At 51.2% G+C, this 14,840-nt stretch overlaps 1 protein-coding gene across 4 annotated transcripts in view; it reads right to left on the minus strand.

Moving 5' to 3' along the window:
- Nucleotides 1-14,840, minus strand: part of PRRC2A (proline rich coiled-coil 2A) — a 60,850-nt gene that overhangs the window by 3,970 nt on the left and 42,040 nt on the right. For 2 of the 4 annotated variants that reach the window (XM_083352611.1, XM_083352612.1), the window contains exons 17-28: nucleotides 14,380-14,441; nucleotides 13,055-13,305; nucleotides 9,950-10,077; nucleotides 9,706-9,835; nucleotides 9,204-9,289; nucleotides 8,070-8,315; nucleotides 5,267-5,455; nucleotides 4,900-4,974; nucleotides 3,733-3,916; nucleotides 3,593-3,645; nucleotides 3,311-3,399; nucleotides 2,906-3,164 (exon numbers count right to left, since the gene is read on the minus strand). In XM_083352611.1, the coding sequence (XP_083208737.1) occupies nucleotides 2,906-3,164; nucleotides 3,311-3,399; nucleotides 3,593-3,645; nucleotides 3,733-3,916; nucleotides 4,900-4,974; nucleotides 5,267-5,455; nucleotides 8,070-8,315; nucleotides 9,204-9,289; nucleotides 9,706-9,835; nucleotides 9,950-10,077; nucleotides 13,055-13,305; nucleotides 14,380-14,441 (1,752 nt within the window). The remainder of the gene's footprint in view (nucleotides 1-2,905; nucleotides 3,165-3,310; nucleotides 3,400-3,592; nucleotides 3,646-3,732; nucleotides 3,917-4,899; nucleotides 4,975-5,266; nucleotides 5,456-8,069; nucleotides 8,316-9,203; nucleotides 9,290-9,705; nucleotides 9,836-9,949; nucleotides 10,078-13,054; nucleotides 13,306-14,379; nucleotides 14,442-14,840) is intronic. The other 2 variants (XM_083352613.1, XM_083352614.1) reach the window with 1 other exon arrangement.

Raw genomic sequence — 14,840 nt, forward strand, 5'->3', positions numbered from 1 at the left:
GAGAGCACAGAAACCTGGACTTGGAAACACTCTTCTGGAGTGGTGCTGGGGCAAGCACCCAAACTGGGTGTGGGGACCACTGCCTTGCGGGACCACAACCTTACCGAGATGATGGGCTGCTGAGCAAGCACAGCTGTACCTCAGAGGGACAGATAAAAATGGCCTTAAGTTTCAGGAAACTGAATCCCGTTGGAATCGGGGGGGGGGGAAGAGAGAGAGACTATAGAACAGACATGTCAAACACAAGGCCCGGGGGCCGGATCTGGCCCGCAAAGTGGTTTCATGTGGCCCGCGAAGCCATCCTGGAAACAGTGAGGGAACGGCCCCCACGGCCTTGGCCCTGGCCCAGAGACCCTCCTCCTGCCAGAGACCCTCAGATCTGTCCCACTCCTGCCCAGGCCCCCATAGGCACCCTTGATGCGAACGATGTAGAGCTGGCCATGCCCACCCAGTAGGCCATACGCACTCTAGCCATGCCCACCCAGTAGGCCACGCCCACCCTGGCCATACCCACCCGGCCCCCTGAGGGCAACCGCAATGCTGATGCGGCCCTCAATGAAATTGAGTTTGACACCAATGGGAGAGTTGATGGAGTCAAGATTTTTTATACCATGCAATAAGAATCGGGTCATTTTAACCCCATACGCTAGGAGTCCCCAACCCCTGGTCCGTAGACTAGCCCTGTTCCGTAGCATGCCAGAAACTGGGCTGCGCAAACAAGTGAAATTCCATCCACAGGATGGAGGCAGCACATGAAACCACACACGCACACACACACACACACACACACACACACACACACACACACACACACAGAGGCTCTCCACAGAACTGGTCCCTGGTGCCCAAAAGGTTGGGGGCTGCTGCCTTACAAGGACCAAAATGTCTATTCATGGACTTGAAGGTGGTTATTTCAGATGTGTAAGGCTATGCACAGAATCTTTTGCACATCTTCAGTAAAAAAAGTGAGCAATATATTTTCCAGAGGATTTAATTCCTCTTTCAATTTCCTGTGCTGCCCGGTCTCTTATTACTGATTGCTTTTGAAAAGATAATGGGGGGAGGAGGCGGCGGGGGCCGAGATATGAATCCCAAATGCAGTTGTCAAAAACTTGGCAAGGAATCTTTTCAGCCAGTGAAGGAAAGCTCTTCCTCTGGTAAATGTGGCAACATGCTGGTAAGACGTAGTAATCACTCCAATGTCGTCCTACTAAGATTGGCACCCTTCAGGGCAAAAGCAAGCAGGAAAATCAGACTGCATCTCCTGGAAGTTTTGTTTGCTGGATCTTTTTCTTTGACTGCAGGACTGGAAAGCAAATCATTTTCACACCAGAGCTATAAAGCAGGGAACGGCGCTTTCAAATGCTGATTTCTGCTTCACTGCAGTGTTATCCCGAGTGCTTTTCTGTTAAGCCGCCCAGATTCCTTGTGGGTAGGAAGCATGTAAGTGGACTCATGGTGAGTCGAGCTGCGTGTGCATGCACCTGTGCGCTGCCCCCCCTACTCGCGCAGCTGGGATCTCCACTCCCTCCCCCTGCAAGGCCACCAACCCACAAAGGTTGGGGACCGTTGGGCTAAATGTATAAATAAAACCAAGTTCAGATCAAGAGAAATGGGCTAGCTACATTTGTAGACACTGTTATTTGAGGAGCACCACATCACTGAGAAAGCGCTGGCCAAAACTCACCTGTGACTCAAAGGTCTGCTTGGTTTTATGAGTGCTACTCTGTCCCAATCTGTCTCCTGTTTGGAATTCTAGCTCACTGTAAACTCTTTCTTCAGTAACTTCACGACTGCTCTTCCCCGTTTCCTGCCCACTCTGCCATTACTGGTGGTCCTCAACTTACAACTGTTTTGTTTAGTTTTAGAGCAGACATGTCAAACACAAGGCCCGGGGGCCGGATCCGGCCCGCAAAGTGGTTTCATGTGGCCCGTGAAGCCATCCTGGAAACAGTGAGGGAACGGCCCCCACTGCCTTGGCCCTGGCCCAGAGACCCTCCTTCTGCCAGAGACCCTCAGATCTGTCCCACTCCTGCCCAGGCCCCCATAGGCACCCTTGATGCGAACGATGTAGAGCTGGCCATGCCCACCCAGTAGGCCATACGCACACTAGCCACCCCCACCCAGGCCACCCCCACCCGGCCCCTTGAGGGCAACCGCAATGCTGATGCGGCCCTCAATGAAATTGAGTTTGACACCCCTGTTTTAGAGCCTTGGTGGAGCAGTGGGCTAATGCCTCCTTAAGTAACACCAGCTGCCTGCAATTAGTGCAGGTTCGCATCCCACCAGGCTCAAGGTTGACTCAGCCTTCCATCCTTCCGAGGTAGGTAAAATGAGGACCCAGATTGTTGGGGGCAATAAGCTGACTTTGTAATAATGCCGCTTGGGCCCCCCCGAAAGCCCTAATAAGCAGGCATATACATAGAATGAAGGCTATTGCTAAGCACATTGATTTGTGCTTCTTAGATTGTAAGCCGCCCTGAGTCTTTGGAGAAGGGCGGGATATAAATGGGATTAAAAAAAATAATAATTCTAGAAACTTGTAGCTTGACGTTAGCATAGCGGTAGGCGACTCACATCCAATCCTTGCAGTTATAATCAGAACGCACACGCTTATAATTCGAGCGCTTGGCAACCGCCGCGCATTTATGTTCCGCAGTCACGTGATCGCCATTTGCAACCTTCCCGGCCAGCTTCTGACAAGAAAAGTCAAAGGGGAAGCTGGCAGGGAAGAGACGGCAGTCCTGCGATGTCTTGCTTAACAACCCTAGCAAAAACGTCATAAAACCGGGTGCAGTCACACGATGCCTCACTTTGCAACTGCTTCCCCCCCCCCAAATCCCCATTTTAGTCCTAAGTTGAGGGCTACCTGTAGCTCGTTGTCTCGCATGACTTCCCCATTTACCTGAAGCAAGGCCTGTTCAGGAGCCAACTGGCTTCCGCAGAAGGCTGAGCTGTAGATAAAGGAGGGAGGCGGTGCCTGGTACAACAAGCCTGTAGCCGGAAGTTTGGGCAGGTCAGCCGCCTGCAGAGCTGCGATTTCCACATACTGTCCCTTCAAGGCCACTCCTGAGAGCAAGGCTGAGCTCGGAAGCACTGCGCCCGCTGCCGTCTGGGCTGGAGAAGTAGGAGCTGGGCTGGGCTGGAGATACAGGTGCTGGGACCTAGGGAGCAAGAATCCGGGTTCAGTTGGCACAAAGAGCTACGACGTATTTGTGGCCTGACCCTCCAGGCCCTCGACCGGGAGGGATCCGTTGCTCCATCCCCACCCCGGATCCACCTATCCCTCCACCCTCCCGCCGGCCTGTACCTGTACGAGTGCACAGACGGGGTGCTTGGACGGAAGTTGCTGCCACCACTTGCGCTGTGCAGCTGGGACTCGAGCTGGGCGTTGGGGAGCTGTAGCCAGAGGATGAATAAAATGCCATCAGAGGGCAAGGATACCGGATGCCGGCACGGATGCCCCCCCCCCATCCCCAGCAGCGTGGGTTTATATTTTACTTTAACTGGTCTGCGCTCAGTGCGCAACCCCCACTTCCCTTCCAGGAAAGCATTCTTCCCTCCTATCCTGCCTCCCCACCTGCCAAGGTACCTGGTTCCCATAAAACAGCTCCGGGTAGAGACGTGGCCCCTGGCCCCTCTCACCTGCGGAGAGAAACACCATCAGGAGCCAGTCTGCATTCAGGCCCCTGGAGGGTCCCTGGCGTCCTCAAGCCCATCCCTCCCCCCTACCTGAGAAGATGGGAGCGTCTGCTGGGAAGCTGTGCAAACAGGAAGAGGCAGCGGCGGTGGCGGCAGCTGGAGCTCCTGGGAAAGACCGAGGCTCAAAGGAACGACTGGGAGGCATCTCGGGGGATGCCCTGTGGACAGGAGGGGCTGGGGGAAGCAGCTCCCACTCTCGGGGAGCGGAGGCCAGCTGTGGAGAGAGCAGACAGGGAAGCCGTTGGGAGACAGGACGAGTCATCGCCGAGTTCTCCACTTCCCTCCGATCCAAACCCAACTGCACCCTTTTTTTTTATTCCACTGCTATGTCTACCCCAGTGGTGGTGAACCTTTTAGAGACCGAGTGCCCAAACTGCAAGCCAAAACCCACTTATCGCTGGGTGCCAGGTGGGCATGGCCCACTGGGTGGGTGTGGCTGTGGTGGTCATGGAAGATTGGGTGGGTGTGGCCAAGGTGGGTGTGGTCACCTCAATGTTGATCATGGGGAGGGACACCTGTCGGGGGGGGGTGGGCAGGGTCAGGGAGCTCCAGGAGGTCTCTGGCAGGTGGGGCGGTAGGCAGGAGGCTCATCCTGTGGGGTGAGGCGAGGCAGGGTGGGGGTGGCTGCCATGGGGCAAGGCAAGGGCCGGGGCAGCTGCTGCCTGACACCATTGACCTCTGCACACAGAGGCCAGCGAGCGCATGGGGGCCAACGGTGTCCGTCAGTAGCCACAGCCTGCCACCCCCTCGACAGGCTCACTCTGGGGCTCCGCAGCCCATTGCCAGCAGTTCAAAGAAGACGCCTCCAAGATGGATGGTTGGCCAACAGCTGAGGAGGTGATGCGGTGGGTTGTGCCTGGGAAAAGGAGAGCATGCGAGGCCAGGAGGGACAGGGTGTGGGGGGAGGGAAACCAGCCACGCCGGGATGCATTCAGCCACGTGGGACCTCGGCAAATTAGCAGGTGGCTGGTTGAAGAGGGACAGTTGCCACCTCTGGGGCAGGGCGCGGGTGCCCACAGAGAGGGCTCTGAGTGCCGGCTCTGGCACCCGTGCCATAGGTTCGCCACCACTGGTCTACACAAACCTTTAGCAATCAAATTCAAGCTGTGTGCATCGGGGAGTACCCGCTGCTTGAAAGCCATGTGGAGCTCTCCTCTTTATCCCTGACTGCAGCGTATGCTGCTAACCCCCACTTACCCCTTCAGCGAGTGCCTGATGCAGCTCTTCACCTGTTTTTGGGACTTCACTCACAATGAAGCGAAGATCGGCGTCCTGAAAGGCCAAAGTCCCCAGATGAAGTCTGAGCAAAGGACTCTTTGCTCAGAGTTTTCAAACAATAGCCTATGGCTGTGGACCAGCACCAGGCCGCAGCATAGCAGAAACCGGGCCTCGCCAGCAAGCGAAGCCCCATCTGTATGTGAAACCACGCCCCCTCTGGTCTGCGGGAAAAACAACCCCCCTCTCTTGACGGGACCCATCCTTGCTGTCCAAAAGGTCGGGGACCCCGGCCTACGGGAAATCTTGGGATGCAGGTAACACGGGCACTCCCCGTTTTCACACCTACCTTATCGCTGGCACCAAACTGGATGGGTGGGCAGGCTCCTGGGGACTCCAGTTGGGGGCTCTGTTCAGGCTTCGGAACACCCAGGCCCTCTGTGCTCTCCTTGACCTTCTCTGCCCGCTGGGAGCGCTCGGTGCCAATAGCGCCAGGGGGAGGGTGGTCTCGGGGCACGGGATCGGGGGAGCCGCTCACCTGTTGCAGTGAGGAAAGCCATGATGCAAACCTTTACTAACCTTAGCAGGCAGGCGAACTGCAAGCTAGCCCCTCATTCAGCGAATAGCTGATGTTTTCAAGCCGCCACAGAGCTACCTGGGCAGCTTGGAAACATCACCTGTTCGCTGAATTTGGGGGGGGGGCAGAATCGCTTGCAATTTGGACAAAGGCTCCAGTAGAGGTAGTCCTCGATTTAGGACCACTATTGATCCCAACATTTCTCTTGCTAAGAGACACTTGTGAATTTTGCCCATTTTACGACTTTCCTTGCCACAGTTCTTAAGTTGTTGTGCTTCAGTGTCAGCCTGTGCTCCCAGCAGCTGAGTCCAATGAATCTGAGGAGGAGGAGGAGGGGTTTGGAGAGCTTTCGGTGTCAGAGGGAGGCTCTGACACACTGCAGGACTCTCAGCCTGGCCCCTCCAGTCATGTTCCTCATGAGGCTCAGCTGTGTGAGTACGAGGTGTCCGACTCAGAAGAGTCACAGCTGAATCTGTTCAGAGACGCTAGAAGCAGAAGGCAATCCAGCAGAGCAGAGAAAATCAATGAGGCAACTCAGTGAGAGGAGGAGAAGGCAGTGAGAAGCCATGCCTTGGGACTGATGATAAAAGGGGAAGGTGTGGGCGGGGCTGTTTGCTGAAGGCAACCATTTGGAGACATTCTAAGGGAATCCTGGTCTGTTCTTGCTACTTCTGTTTAACTCTTGTTTGTTGACTCTTGATTCATTTTTTTGAAGGAAATATTCTGTTGCTTTTTTGTTTGAACTGTAAATAAATTTGGGTTTTTTCTAGCCTATTGACTGTAAAAAGGAAAAAGGGGTTGTCCCTGACACACAAACAGGGCCAGTCACAGGCTGGAACAGAAAGTAAGTGTAGTTAAGTTAGTAACAAGATTGTTAAGTGAATTTGACTTTGCTTAGTCAGGTGGTCACAAAAGGGGATCGCGTGACCCCGGGACACTTCAACCATCATAGAAATAGGAGTCAGTTGCCAAGCATCCAAATTTTGGTCATGTGACCAGGGGGAATGCTACAGTCATTAAGGGTGAAAAAGGGTCACAAGTCACTTTTTCCCAATGCCACCGTAACTTCAAATGGTCACTCAATGAGCTGTTGCAACTCGAGGACTACCTGTATTCACCTCATAAGTTACCCAAGACACACCCAGCAACCCCTCACAAGTTCTGATGAAGGTACCCTGATCTCCACTCCACCTCCACTGGAAAAAATGACGGAGAGGCAAACTGGCTTCAACCATGAAATTTCCGATGCTCAGAGAAGTTATCACAACTCTGTCTCTGGCAGACCAGCTTTGTAAGATCGTCTTTCTTGAAGCCCCAGAAAGGGAGAATCTTAAAAGGGGAGAGGTGGCAGGCTTCAGAGTCAGACGTAACACGGTAACCCTTGGAAATGCTTACCGCAAGTAAATCTGACGTCTTACTTCAGGGCTGCAAATATTTTGTAAAAGCAACAGCTCTGCCTCCACCACTATACGCCAAGCATCATGGTCACTGAATTTTATTTAGAGATATTTCTACACTTGAGGATGCAAAGACAAGCACAAAGGGGTGCGAGGTGATGTCCAGCAATTTGCAAAACTAGAAAAAAATAGTTCCTAGGAGGAATGTAGAGGGATGCGTGGGGCTGATGCAACATAGTTAAAGGTCCTAGTTAGCTGGACTGCAAGGGCCTCCGAGCAATGAACTGTCTCCTCATTACTTGACTAGACTACTGCAATGAAGCTACCCCCGATAACGTAATGGCTGAAAAACGCAGCAGCCTGATGATACTTCTTGCTTCAGGCCTTGTATTGTTTATCAAAAGAGGTTTCTGGCCGCAATTCAAAGTGCTGGCTTGGACCTACATAGCTTGGGATCTCGGTAGTTGCAAGGCCAACTTGTCTTATCACAGTGCCTGAAGCAGCAAAGGTAGAACATCTGACTCTTAAAGACTGAGCCTAACTGGGGTTAACTAAAAAAAAAAAAAAGGTAAAGGTTCCCCCGCACATGTGTGCTAGTTGTTTCCGACTCTAGGGGCCGGTGCTCATCTCTGTTTCAAAGCCGAAGAGCCAGCGTTTGTCCGAGGACATCTCCGTGATCATGTGGCCAGCATGACTGGATGCCAAAGGCGCATGGAACGCTGTTACCTTCCCACCGTAGTGGTCCCTATTTTTCTACTTGCATTTTTACGTGCTTTCGAACTGCTAGGTTGGCAGAAGCTGGGATGAGTAACAGGCGCTCACTCTGTTACGCGGCACTCGGGATTCCACCCGCCAAACTGTTGACCTTCTGGTCAACAAGCTCAGCGTCCTAACCCGCTGAGCCACTGCGTCCCTGGGGTTAACTAGAACAGAGTAAAAATAGAGGCAGGGTGTGTCTTCCACGTCCAATAAGCATAGCTTAACTGATCGTGTCAGAAGAACAACACAAATTAAGACCTAGATGGCAGAATGTTTACAAATATAACTCTTGTCGGAAGCCATCAAGGTCACCCTTGTGGCAGAGGCAGAACGAAGGGTCAAGTATCAAAAAAATATTCCCAGCTACCTGTTGTGACTCAGGGCTGGTTCAGAACACTACCCAAGAATGAACGTTGTACCTTCTTGTCCTTGAGCAGACTGGAGTCTCTGGCTGGCGGTGGCCTCCTCCTTTGTTCCTTTGTGTCCGTTCCTTCTGGATTGGTGGCCAAGGTGTCATCCTTACTTTTGCCAACGGCTCCACCCTGCTTGGTGGCGGCATCCGGTGTGGCTTTCAGGCCCCCATCCGGAGAGCTGCGTTGGCTGCAGGTGGTCGAGGAGACCTGTGAGTCACTACTAAGGTCCACACCGCTGTCAGACAGGCTCATCTAAAAGAGGCCAATGGGATTCAGGAGGGGATAAGAAGGTTTAAGGATTAAAACGGAAGCCGAGAACAAACTCTGCCTGTCGTACTGCATCACAGTCTGGTTTGGAAGCATCACTGCTTCAGTCAGGAAGGCCGGTGCAGAGAGTGGTGAGGATGGCCGAAAAGATCATTGGCGGTTCCCTCCCTCCCATCCAGGACATAGCCCAGAAGCGTTGCTTGAGCAGGGTCCGCAAGATTGTCTGGGATGCGACGCATCCTCTTCACGACCTGTTTTCCTTGTTACCTTCCGGGAGGAGGCGGCTCCGTGGTATACGAAGCAGAACATCCAGATTCAGTCACAGTTTTGTGCTATACAGCATTAACCTTGTGAACTCTCAAGCTTCCTCCTTCCGTTATGTATTCAAGGTGGGACAGTGATTAATATTTATATGTTACTTATATCTAAGGGTGTAGTAGGTCCAGGGCTTTTCTTTTCTCATAGAACGCTCAGAACGGGAGTTCTGGCACCTTTTTTGGATAGAACCTTGTAGGGTAGGCAAGGCGGGTTGTATGACATGTGTGAGTTCCGGCACCTTTTTCTTTTACAAAAAAAGCACTGTGTAAGTCTATACATATGTTGTATAGTGTGTTTAAATGTGTTATGTATGTGTACACTTTGAGAGCGGGCAACTAAATTTCATTTTTTAACGCGTGCCATTGTGCCCACAGTAAAAAAAAATGGCAATAAAGGTTATCTATCTATCTATCTATCTATCTATCTATCTATCTATCTATCTATCTATCTATCTATCTATCTAATCTAATCTAATCTAATCTAATCTTAACATCGGTTCTGCTCTCTCATGCACATGCCTCCCCACCCCTTCAGCAGAGATAGACCAGCTCTCACCTCTGTACTAGCAGCCTCTTCAAAGGCGTTCAGTGGGTCAATCCATGGTTCTACAGAGGCAGGACGGTAGCTTTTCCGGGAAGTGTCTGATTGAATGAAGTACAAGGGCAATTGGTGTGCGGAGCTTCTCTACAACTTTTAAGAAGCCTTCAAGAAGGCTCACCTTATCCAAACTTAACAGACTTGTTCCGGCTCATAAGAAGCGTTTTATTTTCAACCCACGTGAACGTTGCCATACATCTGATGCCCAAGGGCCATAGACACTCCTTGCCTGTTCCTTGCCAAATACCTATCCAGACTGCCCAAAGAACAGCTGACAAAATAGACTTAAAACAACAACAACAACATACCTATACAGACACACCTCTAACTGGTACGATCAGGTTTGTTCTGGTCCAAAGGATGGTCCATCACTGCTAGAGCTGCCTGTATACGCTGGCCACCAAGACATCGCTCCAACCTCAATCCTCCCCTATCCTCTCCTCCAAACAAATGAACTTACTAGAATTCAGACGGTTCCAGATCTGTGGGGCTAGGCCTTCTGACACTGGCACGCTCCTGCTGAGAGGCTCCCCTGGCGTCTCTTCTTTGGAGGGGGCGAAACCTGGCCCACTGGGAAAGCTCAGGGACTCCTGTGAGAGGTGGGGAATGGTATCAGAGTTATCCCTAAGTGTCTAAGCCGAATGCTTCTCTCTCTCTCTCTTCCTCAATTTTGTCCTAGGGTAGGGTGAGAAAAACCTGCTTGCCTGCTGCAAAAGATCTTGCTTGCGAGGCCGGTCACGGCGTTTTGCACCAAAGCCACTTCCCGTGCCAGTTTCCTTCAGAGAAGCACTGCCGGAACGGAGAAGCTGGTTCTTGTCCAGGAAGCAGGAATCTGAACAGAGGAGGAGGAGGAGGGGGAAGACAGGGATTCCAATCAAAACCTGAGAGAATCAGGCGACAACATTAAAGACGATGGTGGTTAAAACTCTATATACAGAATACCAGAATTGCCAGGGACCTTGGAGATCTTCCTAGTCCAACCCCTTGCCCAAGCAGGAGACCCTATACCAGGGGTAGGCAACCTCGGCTCTTTTATGACTCATGGACTTCAACACCCAGAATTCCTGAGTCAGCTATGCTGACTCAGGAATTCTGGGAGTTGAAGTCCATGAGTCATAAAAGAGCCGAGGTTGCCTTACCCTGCCCTATACCATTCTGGGAAAAATGGCTGTCTAATCTTTTCTTGAAAACCTCCACTGTCGGAGCACCGATTAACTGTTCTAATTGTCTGGAAATTTCTTAAATTTTATACAAATTCTGTCCCTCTCTGGAAGCCGATAAGATTTTACTTCTCCAAGAATGGAAGCACTTTGGTGGTTGACGCAGCAGACAGAGGGCAATGAGCCATTCTAGAGTCCATTATTAGTAATCTGCAAAACCAAGCTTGCTCTGTGCCTTGGGGAAACCAGGTCTGCCATTAAAAAAATAAAAATAAAAAACCATACGAGCTTTTAAAAAATGTACTGTCAAAAGAGGAAAAGAGATGGGAGCTCCAGAATATTATTTATTTATTTTATTTATTTATTTATTTAATTTATATACCGCCCTTCTCTCAGAGACTCAGGGCGGTTAACAGGGCAATACGTAAAAGACAGATACAAAAGTTAAAATTATTAAAACATGATTAAACAATGCCCATAGTACAAATTTAAAATTAAAGTCATAATAACAAACCCACCCCATCCCATCAGGCCAGGCCCGCTTCCTTAAAGAGATGGGTTTTAAGGTCGCGCCGGAAGGAGCGGAGGTCGGGCGCCATCCGGAGCTCTACCGGAAGATGGTTCCATAAGTCCGGTGCACCCACAGAGAACGCTCTCCCCCTGGGGGCCACCAGTCGGCATTCTTTGACCGGCGGCACCCTGAGGAGGCCCTCTCTGTGGGAGCGTACTGGGCGGAGGGAAGTTGACGCCGGCTGCAGGTGCTCCCCAAGGTATTCTGGACCCATGCCATGGAGGGCTTTGTAGGTCATTACCAACACCTTGAACCTCACCCGGAAGACAACTGGCAACCAATGCAGCTCGTGGAGCAAAGGTGTAACACGGGAGTATCGGGAGACCCCCGACACAACTCTCGTGGCTGCATTCTGTGCCAGCTGGAGCCTCCGAGTGGTCTTCAAGGGTAGCCCCATGTAGAGAGCGTTGCAGTAATCAAGACGAGAGGTCACGAGCGTATGAGTGACCGTGCGCAAGGCATCCCGGTCTAGATAGGGCCGCAACTGGCGCACCAGGCGAACCTGGGCGAACGCCCCCCTAGTTACAGCTACAATATGGTCTTCTAAAGAGAGCTGTGAATCTAGGAGGACTCCCAAGTTGCGAGCCCTATCTACAGGAGGTAATGACTCACCCCCCATAATGAGGGGTGGGATATCCTGAATATCCCGGGATGCCGGTACGCACAGCCACTCCGTCTTGTCGGGGTTGAGACGAAGCCTGTTCCTCCCCATCCAGACCCGGACCGCCTCCAGGCACCGGGACATCACGTCGAGGGCATCACTGGGGTGGTTTGGGGTCGAAATGTAAAGTTGGGTATCATCAGCATACTGATGATACCCAACTCCAAAACCACGAATGATCTCACCCAGCGGTTTCATGTAGATGTTGAACAGAAGGGGCGAGAGGACCGACCCCTGAGGGACTCCACAAGCGAGAGGTCTCGCGGTCGACCTCTGCCCCCCTGTCAACACCGACTGCGAACGTCCCAGGAGATAGGAGGAGAACCACTGAAGAACCGTGCCTCCCACTCCCAATCCCCTGAGACGCCGCAGCAAGATACCATGGTCGATGGTATCGAAAGCCGCTGAGAGGTCTAATAGGACTAGAACAGAGGAGTATCCTCTGTCCCGAGCCCTCCAGAGATCATTCACCAGCGCGACCAATGCCGTCTCCGTGCTGTACCCAGGCCTGAAGCCCGATTGGTACGGGTCTAGATAATCCGCTTCATCCAGGACCAGAGGGAGCTGATGCGCCACCACACTCTCAACAACCTTCGCAAGGAAGCGAAGGTTGGAGACCGGACGAAAGTTATTCAAAACAGCCGGATCCAAGGTAGGCTTCTTGAGGAGAGGTCTCACCACCGCCTCCTTCAAGGCGGCGGGAAAACTGCCCTCACTCAAAGAAGCAGCTATAACCGCATGGAACCAGCTTCGCGTCCCCTCCCGGGCTGCATAAACCAGCCAGGAAGGGCATGGGTCCAATAAACATGTGGTGGAGCTCAGCCTCCCCATGATCCTGTCCACTTCCTCCGGAGTCACAGGATCGAACTCCTCCCAGATGACATCGACAAGATCACTCAGTAAAAAAAAACTTCCATTTGAAAGCTAACAAACTAGCAACCTTTGAACTTAATTTTAACAGCTACCACGAGCATCCCGAGTTTGTTTTCCCCCCACGGTGTAATCTCATCGATTACAATGGGATTATTAAAATGATAATCAGGAAACGCTAGCAAACAAAGAAAATGCTTTTCCTCCGCATCCCGTGGCCTGAGCTTCCGCACACAATTCGTGGGCAAACTGGTATTCTTGCCAACTGGCAAATGATATAGTCCCAAAGGAGCTTTCCAAAAGGCAACTGGACTTTCTCGATTTCTTTTCTTCTTATCCAAGAAGCTTCTTCAGTTCACTGAAGAAGATTCTTGGATGAGAAGCGAAACGATTTCAAGGGGGGGGGGAAACAACCAAGAAAATCCAGTTGCCTTTTGGGAAAAAAACACCTTTGGGACGACTTGAGAATCTCCATAGGCATTTAGCAAATTATAGATTTTTTTCTTTGTCTTTTTCCGAGCTTCGGCTTAAGAGAGTCCCACGTTACCTGTGCTGCCACCACTCCTATTCTCAAAGCAGCCCAATGGGAGGCCTGAAGCGCTCCCACTTCCGGATCCGAGAAAGGATGGCTGAGCCGGGCCAGGGGAGGCGGGTTTTGTGTGGCGGCTGCCCAGTTCGGCTAGAGCCTGCTGGATGCCAGCTGGGTCGCTGTGAATGACGCGATCCAAACGATACACTGTGCTGGTAGTAGGAGCAGGAGGAAGGCTCAAGCCGGGCGAGTGATCGTCCGTGTTTCGGCTAGAGAGGGGAGCAAAATGGTGATTGATGGAAACATTACAAAACAGAAGGCAGAAAAGGAAGGAGTGTCCACACTAGGCCACCCTCCAACTTCAAAACATCCTCCCTTCCATTTGGGGCCAAAGACTTTCCCCCCCCCTCTATGCCTGTGACGGACGAGCCCCCCCTTTCTCAATTTCTCCCTCCGTGGGTCTTCTCTCAAGAAAGGGACTTGTTCTTGATCCAGAGCCTGTCAGCCAAAGGATTTTTCTGAACACCAAAAATAGGATGACAAACTGGCAAACGGCTACGGATTTTAGGATAAATTCCTTGAAAGGGGAGTGGATAGCCTCAGGGTGGCTTATTTTTTTTGGGGGGGGGGGACATTCAAGCACAAGACATTTTGGTGCTTATGTTGAAGGCACTGATGAGGCGAGGACTAGCTGGTTACAGTTAGCTTTTGTCAGTACTTTTTTTTGTAAAAGAAAAAGGTGCCGGAACTCACATGTCATACAACCCGCCTTGCCTACCCTACAAGGTTCCATCCCAAAAATGTGCCGGAACTCCGTTCTGAGCGTTCTATGAGAAAAAAAGCCCTGGCTTTTGTCAAGGAGATTATACTGGAGTTTAATCAATACAGAAAAAGGATTGTGGACCGTGCTCCATCAAAGCATTCCCTAAACAAGAGCCGAGGCTTCCAAACGTGGCTACTTGAACCGGACATGAATTGGGTGTGCGGTATTTCAGTCACTACGCATAACCAGGCCTGGCAAGTAAGGCAGTCTACCGAAGAATACATTTATATTTTATTGTGGGACTAGGGGAGACAGGTGGAATAGTGAGAGGAAGAGCGTGTATCTGAACGCTCTTTTTTTTTTTTGCTCCTAATAGGAGGAGACGCTTTCCCCAAGCGTGGCAACCTTGCTGATTTTTAATTTCTTTGCACTGACATTTGTTACGCCTTAAACGTTTTTAATGCTTCTACACGCTATAACATTTTTTGAAAGATAAAAACAGTACAAACAAAAACTGCAGCTGCAGCTTAACTGAGTGTGCATCACACTACCGATCGCTGCCGATAATCCTTTCACCAACCTGATAACCAGCCAGGTAAGGTTGGACTGCAACTCCCATCGTTCCTGGCCAGGACAACCAGGCTGCCTGGAAATACAATGGTACCTTAGTACTCAACTGCTTTGAAACTCCATCACATTTGGTACCCAACGCAATTTGGACGCAAAATTTCTGTCCCGATCCTGCTCGTTTTGATACTCGACGCGCAAGCTAGAACTCGTCGGTGTCGGCTGCCTTGTGACTCACTACATTATTCTTTTATGAGGGGAAAAAATAAATAAATCTGTCCGGTACTCATCGTTTTTGGTCGTCGTTGCGCCTCCTGGAACCAATTAGTGATGAGTACTGAGGTACCACTGGAATGGGAAATGTAGCCCAACAAAGCTTTTAGGACAGCGGCTTAGCTGGAAATGGTGGCGGAGGCTATGCTGCCTTAAGACAACCTGAACCTTTCAAATCACAACATCCCACTTGAATTCCAC

Source organism: Vipera ursinii (assembly GCF_947247035.1).
Source record: "Vipera ursinii genome assembly, chromosome: 2".
Classification (NCBI taxonomy): Eukaryota; Metazoa; Chordata; class Lepidosauria; order Squamata; family Viperidae; genus Vipera; species Vipera ursinii.